Source organism: Lottia gigantea (genome assembly GCF_000327385.1).
Source record: "Lottia gigantea unplaced genomic scaffold LOTGIsca_5, whole genome shotgun sequence".
Classification (NCBI taxonomy): domain Eukaryota; kingdom Metazoa; phylum Mollusca; class Gastropoda; family Lottiidae; genus Lottia; species Lottia gigantea.
Genome location: NW_008709715.1, coordinates 1,081,958 through 1,094,422, shown reverse-complemented (window position 1 = coordinate 1,094,422; position 12,465 = coordinate 1,081,958). Strand labels below are relative to the sequence as shown.

At 33.4% G+C, this 12,465-nt stretch overlaps 1 protein-coding gene across 1 annotated transcript; it reads right to left on the bottom strand.

Moving 5' to 3' along the window:
- Positions 1–8,730: 8,730 nt before the first annotated feature.
- On the bottom strand, positions 8,731–11,183 carry LOTGIDRAFT_154041 (hypothetical protein; the record flags this gene model as incomplete). Its single annotated transcript, XM_009061775.1, has 3 exons — positions 8,731–9,260; positions 9,536–9,848; positions 11,151–11,183. The coding sequence occupies 3 exons, from the start codon at positions 11,181–11,183 to the stop codon at positions 8,731–8,733; spliced, it is 876 nt and encodes a 291-aa protein (XP_009060023.1).
- Between the last annotated feature and the right edge of the window lie 1,282 nt (positions 11,184–12,465).

Here is a 12,465-nt window from a genome sequence, read left to right as displayed (position 1 = left end):
GGAGACAACATAAAACCTGATTCCTTGACATTACATTCTAATTGACATTGTTCTTTTTCTAATCAGTCTACAATTTATATGAGTTTCCAATCTCTTCGACTCTCATTTATAAGCCAGTAGAATTAAGAGAGTGCGTTTAACTCTTGAAGGTTCTGAATACCAAACTATCTTACAGACTGTATCCATTTTATTCCTTAATTGTTATGGGCATTATATGATGTGACCATGTATTTAGGTGGTTCTTATACCATTATACAAGTCTTTCCAGTACCGCAATGGTAGCCTACGTTAAAGATTCCTCGGAGATGGAAATCGAAAAAGAGTAGGCTAATACCGCTGTCCTGGCCGTCTGTGTATACTGTCTTCATACTGAATGGAGTTTTCTATCTTCATAAGTTCAAGCGTGTGTAGAAAGTATTATGCTATTCATTTTGTAACTGACTCAAAGTTAACATTAAATTGCAAGCTTCAAGCATTTTTCAACTTTCCTGTTATTCTAGTGAGCTGACAGCTAACCAGATGTAGATAAAAATGAGGACGATGTTCAAGTAAAGAAAAGAAAGCTATGTAATTGGCCTTAAGATATTATAAGATATTGAGATTAAAGAGAATAATGTGTAAGTTATACTGTTCACACCTTAACAATATTCAACAGTCGGATATAGATACTTCTCTATCAACATAATACCCTTTATTCTTTCCTTTTAACATCTGTGTTTCATGTGTCTTACAGGTGGAACCGTTCTTAGTGTATGGAAACCACTCGAGGGCTGTAAGGAGACTGAAAGGAAGAAACACGTCTGTTATTTTCAACGGATCATCTACCACGAATCATCTTACGTCAGAAAACCAGACGAGAAAGAAGAAAATGTAAAAAATAACCAAGAAATAAAAATTGGCTTTTGATTTTACAGATTTACATTTGTGGTGCAACTGAAATAATAAATTAAAGACATTTTTAGCACGCTTTCTGTTCGGATGTAAGAAACGAGAATCTCGCATCTACGATATCCTATTGCTTTCTATGTTATATAATATGAATGTAAAGAGTACGTTTTGCTTTTTAACGTGATGTCAACTCCGTGCTTTTTACACATCCTCAGGAATGTTTGTTTTTGAAAGAAATACGAATACACAGTTGCAGTTGGATACCTAATAGATAATTAAATTACTCTCATGGGATCGATCTTTAAATTTCATTGGCTTAGTATCAATTCCTCTGTTAAAGAAATACTGCTGATAGGTGTGTGGGGGAGGGGGGACTTTTACAACAGGATGACGAATCCCTCCATTAGGAGCCAACAACAAAATTCAACAAAACATATATATATATTTCTCTTTGTTGGCCTGTCTCTAAAATATTTAGAGTCAACGTGTCGAACTAGGATCTGTGGTGTTCGATTGAGCTAGATATCAAATAATGTTCTAATACATGTAAGCGCCTTTACCATCTTTATCCAGTAAGATGGTTTGAAAATTACTCAGAATGTGTTGTAAAGCACATTAAACTGTTACACTTGGAAATTACTGATCATTATAGTGGACATTTAAGGGGAGGTAACAACTTTCTTTTATAGAAGACTACAATAATATCGAATAATACCACTTGTAAAATATAACATTATTAACCACTTAATAAATAAAGAAACGTGAACTGGATGACACACTTTGTTATAGTATCTCTGACATATTCCATCTACTAAAAGTAGATATTGCGTCATTTGAAACAAAATACGATCTCTAGTTAATATTCAAGGGTAAATAGCATCATTCTAGTTCCGAAGGTGATATGACTGATTAATGGCAATGGAAGCCATACCAAAGACAATTTGTTATAGCAGTAGACTCTTTCTCATGCTATAAAACCCATTTCCCCTGCTTATATATTGACATGACGTCATTAAGTGGAATTTACTCATGTGAGACCATGGAAAATAAGCGTATACTTATGTATTCATTCTGCTCAACTAAGCAACATGCTAAAAATGTTTATAAATATACAAAATAAAGTATGAGTTAAAAAGATGGAGCCATACTTAAGGAAATAGAAAGGTTAACACTTAAGAACTTTATGCATACAGTTTACAGTGATGAATATCAATCATACTAACGAGATTTCGTTTGTGCTAAACATGTCCCTGAACCATATCATAGTCGGATTGAACCAATAAGGAAATGTTGCTAAATTCAATCTGCATCTTGAAAACTTTATTTTGATACATAAGATATACAGATACATCTAATTTAATTACATATTTTTTCAGCGTTTTTATTTGGAACTTGACTGGACGTTTTCAAAAATTTAATGGATTTTTTTGGAATGTTAATCATACAATAACCTCCGTCATACAAGTAATTCAACACGGTGATGCACCGAACTTCTGTTCTGTGGAACATGCTCTTAGACAGGACTTAAAGTCGCCGTTATGCTCTACATTTCCCTGTCGATTGAAATCCAGCAGCTACACATGGATATTAGCACTTGCCTTGACATTTTTCTTGGAAAACTTCGTCACTGCTAGATAACTTATATTTCTGGATGTCCAAATAAACACCCCGAGGGCTCACCGAATATGTACAATTTTGAAGACAACGCTTTTCTCCATAGTAATTTGGGCTTCTGGTTAATGAGATTCTGTGGTAACGCACAGGTGTAACAAACAAAGACAAAATGCTTTGTTAACCTGCTCTATAAAATAACCAAGACACAATCTTTTTGACATCACACCATTGGATGCAAGAATTGAAGTCAGTGTTTTGAATCTGGAACTCTATGACGGGAGGTTTTCAGTCCAGGGTGTTATGCAGTCACGGCCCAGTTATCACTGCATTGAGAATTACATGCTGCTTGATTAGGCTCAGTTATTTCATCTATGAAATAATCGTTAAGGTCGACAGCAAGGCGAGGAACAAGTCCTTCAACACTTTGTAAAATAAATGATAAAATCTTATTTCAATAGAATGAAGCTTTATCATAACTAAATTACACATCATCTATGACAAGTGGTTTACTTTCTACATTGATCACCACTCCAATAATAATGAAACCTTACTTACTGAAGTTTAAACTTTTACATAACGACATCAATTACTAATATCAACATTCTACCTTCTATATCGCACGCCATTATCATAAAATCTTTATCTCACTGAAAATGCCTATTAATAGTGAAACACCATTACTTAATCTTTATGAAGTTATTTCCTTACCAATCCCATTAAATCAAACCTAGGAGAAATTCTTCCATCTTTAGATTACTTCAAAAATCAAATAACGACAACTTCTGTACCACAAATTAATATCGACCTTTCATATAATGATTATTTGGCTACAATTACTATAATTCTTTCCATTACAGTTATCATTCTTTTCTTTTACAAAATATGGAATCTTGCAAAATCATGCACAAATTTATACCTAAAAATTTCCATCGGTCCTTGTTTTGCAATAATTCTTCTTTCCAAAATTCAGCTTTGTCCAAATTTCATTTCACGACCTCGAAATTACAAATGACATTAACGGTCAGGAAATAAAAATAAATGATCCAATACGAATTTCATATTTTTCCGTTTGGAGATTTTTGTCCAAAACGTTTACCGCAAATGTATTTTTAGTACACCAGGGAATAAGGATGCCTTTACTTTATTCCAAATAATGTGTCTGCAATGTACCCACGACCAAGAGACCCAGAGGAAGGGAAGACGACCGAGAGATACGTAGGAGGTAATTAACTGCACGCGCAGAAATCCGACTCGCACGCACCATCGAAATGACACTCTACCTCTATTGACTGAGGACCAGCCAACTGTCTCGCCCATAGTAAGGGAAAATTTATGAAAAGTGGGTATACCTAAACGTTCGCTTGACACCTTCCATCTGTCCTTCCTATAGCAAGGGAAATTTTATGAAAAGTAGATATACCCCAATTTTAGCTTGACACCAAACATCTTCCTCGGCAATTTCGACTAAAAGATGTAGGCGAGCACCAGTTTCGTCCTCGCCTTCCCCGAGAAAGGGCAGGGAATAGGAAAATTTTTATTTATTTTTTTTTAATTGTCCGTTTCTTCATTCGGGGTCAGAGACATTTGGTACGGGGTGAAGTTGGAGTCTCAACTTCGCTCCATACACACGAGGAAATACAAGACGAGGAAATTTCATTCCCGCCGCGAGCACGGTTCATATCGACTAAAAGTGGTCGGCGAACACCAGTTTTGTCCTCGCCTTCCCCGAAAAAGGGCAGGGCATACGAAAAAAAATCTGTTTTTTTCCTGTTTCGTTCCTTCATTCGGTCGGTCAGGTAGGTATGTCTCAACTTCGCTCCATACTCAAATATGAGGAAATTTCATCCCCAGTCGCGAGCACGGTGATTTCGACTAAAAGTGGTCGGCTTGCACCAGTTTCGTCCTCGCTACTAATGAAAATGTATAATACAAATACCTACAAACCAAATTGGATTACCAAAATTAAAAGTATCTTAGACAATTGGGTATGTCATCAGTATGGGACACCTCAGACAACGTAAACCCTCTTGGTTATCAAAATCTATTGAGCTGCGCCTACACGATATATATATATACAAAATTGGCACGCTGAAGTAAACAATAACAGAACTCGTACAAATTATCGAAATTTTAAAGAAAATTTTCACTTTGAAAAATACCTAAACAATTTTAATATTAAAGATAGAATAAACTTGTGTAAATTTAGGTGAGGTATTAATCGTCTCGAATAATAGATAGATGATGAAACTTGTCCCTTATGCCACAGCCTTGATAAAGGTGATGAATTCCATTACCTATTCAAATGTCCTATTCTAGATACTGAAAGAGAATTTTACCGCATACGTCCAAATTGTTTGAAAATGTGTCAATTAATGAACGTAACGAGTAAAAAACAACAGGAGCAATTGTCCAAAATGGTTAAAGCAATTATGTCTCATTTCAATTCCGTCTGACGATAACTTACAGTATTATAACAGTTGTCGTTTCTGTCTTATGTAAATGTTATTACCGATAAGCTCTTATGTGTTCTTGTTGTTATCTTATTGTCAGCTCTTATGCTCCTGTTGTTACGTTACTGTTGTTTCTTGAAATGATAGAAGGCGCGGTTAAGTTGAATCAATTGTTTTACTTCAGTTGTTAATTTAATACATGACAATAATAATAATACAATATAAATCTATACATTAAAATACAAATGATATACTAAAATACATAATATATAAAGTTGGGGGTGTTTATATAAAATGTAATAATATAATAAATATATTACATTGTTTGGGGGAGTTTACTCGCTTGCTTTGTCGAGAGGCACTACTTGCTAATCAATATCCTTTGCATTCAGTCTTAATGCAGACAACAGACACGTATGGAATCTAAGGCTCAAAGTATAATAACGTTTGATCAATTGCTTTTATTGATTCCATAACATGCTGTGACTACCATTGCTTTCATATAATGAAATAAATATTCATAAAATATATCTCAACTTGAAATGATAGAAGGCAGGGTTAAGTTTAATGAATTGTTTTACTTCAGTTGTTAATTGAATTTAGTGGAGGCTGGGTTATATAGCCTGTTGTAGGAGAGATACGTAGAAGGTAATTTACTGCACGCGCAGAAATCCGACTCGCACTCACCATCGAAATGACAACTGCCTCGCCCACAGTAAGGGAAAATTTATGAAAAGTAGATATACCCCAATTTTCGCTCGACACCTCGGCAATTTCGACTAAAAGTGGTCGGCGAGCACCAGTTTCGTCCTCGCCTTCCCCGAGCACCAGTTTCGTCCTCGCCTTTCCCGAGAAAGGGCAGGGAATAGGGAAAAAAAATTTTTTTTTTTTTTAATTGTCTGTTTCTTCATTCGGGGTCAGAGACATTTGGTACGGGGTGAAGTTGGAGTCTCAACTTAGCTCCATACACAAAGACGAGGAAATATCATCCCCGCCGCGAGCACGGTGCATATCGACTAAAAGCGGTCGGCGAACACCAGTTTCGTCCTCGCCTTCCCCAGGAAAGGGCAGGGGATACGAAAAAAAAAAATTCTGTTTTGTTTCTTCATTCGGTCAGGGTGCGGGGTGAAGTTGGGAGTCTCAAAAAGGTAGGTATGTCTCATCTTCACTCCATAGGCCTACACAAATGCGAGGAAATCTCTTCCCCGGCCGCGAGCACGGTGATTTCGACTGGAAAAGTGGTCGCCGAGCACAAGTTTAGTCCTCGCCTTCCCCGAAAAAGGGCTGGGGATACTCAAATATGAGGAAATTTCATCCCCTAATTGAAGAATTTAGTAGAGGCTGGGTTATATAGCTTGTTGTAGGACGCTGTATCTATAGTCTTAACAGTTTGTTTGTGTCAACCCAGTATAGTAATTACAACCATAGCCAAATCCCTCTATTCAACAAATGAGCTTAATTAACGATAATCCCCTGCCTTCACTTTCAAGGTGAATGGTTCATCTCTAATGAGATTTATAATTAAATGTCAATATGATGAGGGTTAATCTTGAACTTTATTACAGCTGTAGCAACATTGCTTTAGCCCAATAATGAATACATTTACAATAATTATGAAACATATATACATAATATATACAATTGCATAAATATCCAGGAAACACAAATTATTTACAATAGTGAACATCAGTGTTCCCATGAGAAATAAAGATACTGACATATTTTGTACGTTAAATTTTTATCACAGCATTTCATTAGTTCTATAAATTTTCTCTTATCAGGATGCTGATAATAGTATTGTGGAATAAAATTATATCTATATTGATTAAAACAAGGACATACGAGAAGGAAATGAAACTCATCTTCTACACAAGATAACTCACAAAATTTACATATTCTAACTCTCTGGGTGTTTTATTAAATCGACCTGTTTCAATTTCAAGTTTCATACTTCCACTGCGAAAAAGACTTAATATTTCAACATACTTCTTGTTTTTAACAAATGTCAATTAAGGTTCAAAATTAAAACACTCCTTAAATTCATTATAATATATAAGTTTAGATGAAGAGGACATTTCAGCAAACCAACTTTGTACAAAATTATCAATAATACGTTTTTTTAATATTTTAATGACAATACATGATTCATTGAGATAACATTGATTATTCCATATATCAGAAAGTCCTAGATTTTCTAATTCAACTTTAACAAAATATGCCCAGTTTTTCTTACCATTATCACAGTCGGTTTTTAAATTAATATAAACATCATATAACAACAAGTTACGCTTAGATATAACATCAAACCAATATTTAAATATACGAAATTTTCTTATAATATTTAATGGATATCTACCCAATTCCCCTCGTAAAACACTAATATTTGTATTATTGCGAACACTTAATATTCGCCTAAGAAATTCATTGTGTAATCTTTCCCTGCATTAAAACCCCAAACCTCACTATAGTTTAAAATAGAGGCTACTAATGAATCAAATAATTTTAATATGTAATGTACATTGAAATTATAATCGTTAAATATTTTATACAAACCATAGATTGCCTTCCTACCCTGATACGAAATTTTCTTATAATATTTAATGGATATCTACCCAATTCCCCTCGTAAAACACTAATATTTGTATTATTGCGAACACTTAATATTCGCCTAAGAAATTCATTGTGTAATTTTTCGACATCTTTCCCTGCATTAAAACCCCAAACCTCACAACTATAGTTTAAAATAGAGGCTACTAATGAATCAAATAATTTTAATATGTGATGTACATTGAAATTATAATCGTTAAATATTTTATACAAACCATAGATTGTCTTCCTACCCTGATCACATATTCGCTTTTGCGTTTTGGTTAAACTACCATTACTATATAAAAGGATACCTAAATATACATATGAGTCAACAATCTCAAGTTCCTTATCATTTATAAACCACTTTAGACCTGCTGGTTGTCTCCCCTCCCTGAATATAACTATCTTAGACTTATTTTCATTAATTTCCATAATATTCATAAAATTTATTTAACAACAATTTCAAAATTTCGGGTTTTTTTTACTAAAAAGGACAGTATCATCGGCAAAGAGCAACATGAATAATAATCGACCGTTAATTGAATAACAATTTTCATCATTTAGGCTATTGTCAACCAGATATGTTTCTAAATCTTGCACAAAAAGGAGAAAAAGAATAGGAGACAAAGGCGCACCTTGCTTGACACCAAAGTAACATTGGAAGAAATCAGATATATTACCTTTAAACTTGATTGCTAGACTTATTTTACTATACAAAGATTTAATAATGTTAACAAATTTACAGCTAATATTCAGACAATACAACTTATATAACAAATAACATCTATCGATTTTATCAAAACATTTGCGAAGATCAATGAAAGAGGCATATAACTTGCCACGGTTCTCTAATGTTTTATTGATAAGGCTATGCAATATGAATATAGCATCAGTGGTACTGTGGTTATTACGGAATCCAAACTGGCATTCTGGTAGCAAACAAGAAGATTCAACCCATTTGGTTAACCTTTTATTTAATAGTAGCGAAAATATCTTTGCAAAGTTTGAAATAATAGTTATGCCTCTGAAGTTATCAACTAGATTCAGATCACCCTTTTTGGGTACAGGAACCAATAAACACTCAGTCCATTGAGTTGGATAAATACCACTGGTAAAAATAGTATTATAAAGTCTAACTAATATGGGAGCCAATATATCAGAACAATCTAAAAATAATTCACATGGTAATTTATCTAAACCCGAGCTTTTCACTCGTCTCAGAACTGAGAGCATTCACAACCTCTACTATGGTAAAATCTTTATCTAGTTCTGAAATGTTGGGAAGTTCCTCAGTCGAGTAGGTAAATTCATTCGAACTATCATCCTTCGGATATTCACCATACACTTCATGGAAGTGAGAAACAAAATCATTGATTGAAAGACTGCTGTCAATAGAAATACCATTTCTAGATGCCTTAATACGTTTCCAGAAACTCTTTGGCTCCGAATTAGAAAGGTTACATAATTCATCAGCTTGTAAAATCTGATATTCTGACTTTGCGTTTCTGATCACACCATTATACTTATTTCTTGCATTAACATAATTAATTCTAGCTATATGAGATCTACCTCGATAATATTCATTTCTATATTTCTTAAAGTCGTTCTTTGATTTTCTACAATCTTTACTAAACCATTTGTTTTGTATGGCATAATTACATTTATTCTTATTTTTACTAATAGTTTTACCATAGACATTATCAATAACATCATGTAATGCTGTACTTATAAACTCAATTACTTCATCAATAGTGGTCTGGTTTGGATTTCACAAGTTTTCAAGATGGGTATTAAAGGTTGGGAGACAATTATTAACAAGATGAAATAATTCTATTTTACAATTTTTAGTCAATTGATAACTCGAACATTTTGATTGCCAGATAGTTGCTCTTTCTGGGCTTTACTCTTCTGACAACTAATTTTGAACTCAATGGGTGCATGATCAGAAAACTCGTTCATTTCTAATACACTAAAGTCGACTATAGTCGACATACAATGTCGTGGGACAAGTAAATAATCAATGAGAGATTCACCCTTTTTGTTACAGAAGGTTATTCTACCGTCTGATGCATCTAAACCTAAACGACCATTTGCTATTAAACAAGATGTAGATTTACAAAATGAAAGAAGTTTAGATCCAAAAGAATTTGAATTTTTATCACTTGTATTTCTAGGTAAAGGAGGTGAACTGGGATCATTGTCAGATTCAATTTGATTCACATACTCACTCAAATTATCACATGAAATATAGTCAGGATCTGTTGAGCATCTCGCATTCAAATTACCACAAACAAATGTTTTACCTCGCTGTGAATAGATAATATATAACTGCTCTAATATATCAAAATAATCGACATCCAACAGAGTATAAACGGATGATTATACTACAGTAATAATCAGTTATTTATTAGTATATTTATGTGTTTGTTTTGTGTCTGCACTGTCACTTTTTGCTGTTGTCATGTTTATTGGTATAAATTGTTTTTCTCTTGTAACCAGTAAGGGGTCGATTTGGGGAAATAAATTACTTACTTACTTCCTTACTTACTTTTGATTCATTAACCGACCAAGACAAAATGTGTATCCTTTTATCCCACCCTGAAATGTACCAATTAACCGCCAAAACTTGCTGTGATATTTTAAAACATAGAAAATGTACCCTTTATCGGTCAACCTGAATTCAAAGTAAAATTGAAACTTTTATATGTAAAATTAATAGAACTATTTTTACGTTAATATTTGTATTTATATTTGTTTTTGTTGAGTTTTATTGAGTTTTATTATATTTTAAATTTCCGGACCTGTGATAACAATGTTTTAATAATGATGACATGTCTCTCATAATTCTTAACAGAATGGCAGTTGAATTGTGTTTTATTTGTATATATTCTTTATGTATAACTAGTGAGACTTTAATAAAATTACTTACTTACTATGTCACTATTATAAGATTCAATTAATGATTACATGTTATCAATTACATTAAAAAAAGATACTGAAATTATATTCTAAATACAATATTCTACAATTATAATTACAGAATATAAATATTATCAACAACCATTTCAACAAATAGAATTCAATCCATTCACAATAAAAGTTTTCACTTTTATAGTATAACTGAAAACAGTTATATTGTGTACTACTAGCTAACGTTATTTACTCTACATTTCTTCTATGGAATAGTTTGTAATTTTCCCCTCATAAACAGTCACATACTATATAGTAAATCACAAATGTAAATATAATGATGCATAACTTAGTTCAAGATTACCTCAGGCACTAACCTTGTAATATAAAAAATATAAAAAATATTAGGAGATATACAACTTCAAGTAAGTAACAGTTTTACTTTTCAAACACATTCAATCGATAATTTTTCACAAATAAGTCAAGGATATTGACTTTGTTCTTAGATTATTTTTTTTAGCTTTTTTCTGAGACTAGACACGTGTGGACTATATATACCTTATGCGCTGGCTCAATGGTTATTTTTTCCTTGTGCAGAATTCTGAAATATGAACAAACATACATTACAGGTATAGCTGCAAGCATACATAATCAGTGAGTGTAAGCTTTTGTTTCGTAAACAATACCTTATTGACTCACTTGCACTGGTAGAATGTATGTCGAATATGGCATCTGGTTGATAAGGTAAAATAAGTCAAGGCTGTGGTCAGATTGGTTAGTATAGTATATGATAAATATATCGTAAACATTGACCACCGAAACCCTTAGAGTCCACCATGCTACCAACGTTTATTGAATATTTTATTACACACTCAAAAGGTCGATTTCCGTTTATTTATGTTTACACTAGGACATAAATAGCTGATTATATTCGGGTAGAGTTTGAAATCTCATGATCTCTGCTTCTCTCACCTGACGCATGTATTGGATTTACCTATGAAATTGGTGTGCGTTGTTTGCCTCTAATAGGACATATATAGTGTTTTAGGTAGTCTGTACAGAATTAAGATGAACCATGAGGCAAAATTCATTCAGTCAACACAATACATTGATTTACGAAATGGACACCGATAATCTTACTTAAAGTAACGCTACCTCTTAAAATTACAATATAATTTAAATTATCAAACTTGGCTAATTAGCGTATACATTCATCTACCTGGTGTGGCATAACTGTACAACAGCAATAACTGTATTATAGATTTATCAGATTATATAAGGTTTATGTTATACTAGTTCACTAATTAATATATTTTCGTATTGGCCAACTTTCAGCATTTAAAATTTACGAAGACGAAGATTACGGTGTACATTTGGATTGCTTTGAAAACAAGTCCAGTTTTCTAAAATAGGTCAGTTTCTGAAGCCTTTTTGCTTTCGCCTCCACTGACATTCGGTTAATACGAGGCTCTGTTTGTAAATGACTAACTTGGAGGTACAACAAAGAATAAATGTTTTATTTTGTATTCTCCTATTCTGAAGTCGGGGAAATTCAGCTACTGAAATAATCTACTAGGTACTAGTGACTCCATGCTTTGCTCTACTTTGCGAAACAGCTTTATCTTCATAAATGTATTCTAAATATTAAGCGCTTGATAAAAAAATGAATGTGTCCGGAGTCGACTACCACGTGTTATATTACGTGGCACATTTATTGCTAATAAACTTTAAATAGAAAGTTGAACACGAACAGCTGACGACAGTAGAAAATTTCCAGTCCTCATTGCACTCAAGTGGACTTCCAGCAATGGATTCTTCCCAGATGTAATGCCAATTGCTCTCAGACTCCATCAGTTGCAAGCACAATTTGAGCACACATTCAGTCGTAGCAGGAATCAAAAGAGGCAAGTCAATCAGTTTGATCTTAACATGCCTACGAATCGACCGGGCCTAATGTGGCATAGGAGGAACACAGACAATCTATGACTGGTTTTGGTTGGACATTTCAATGATT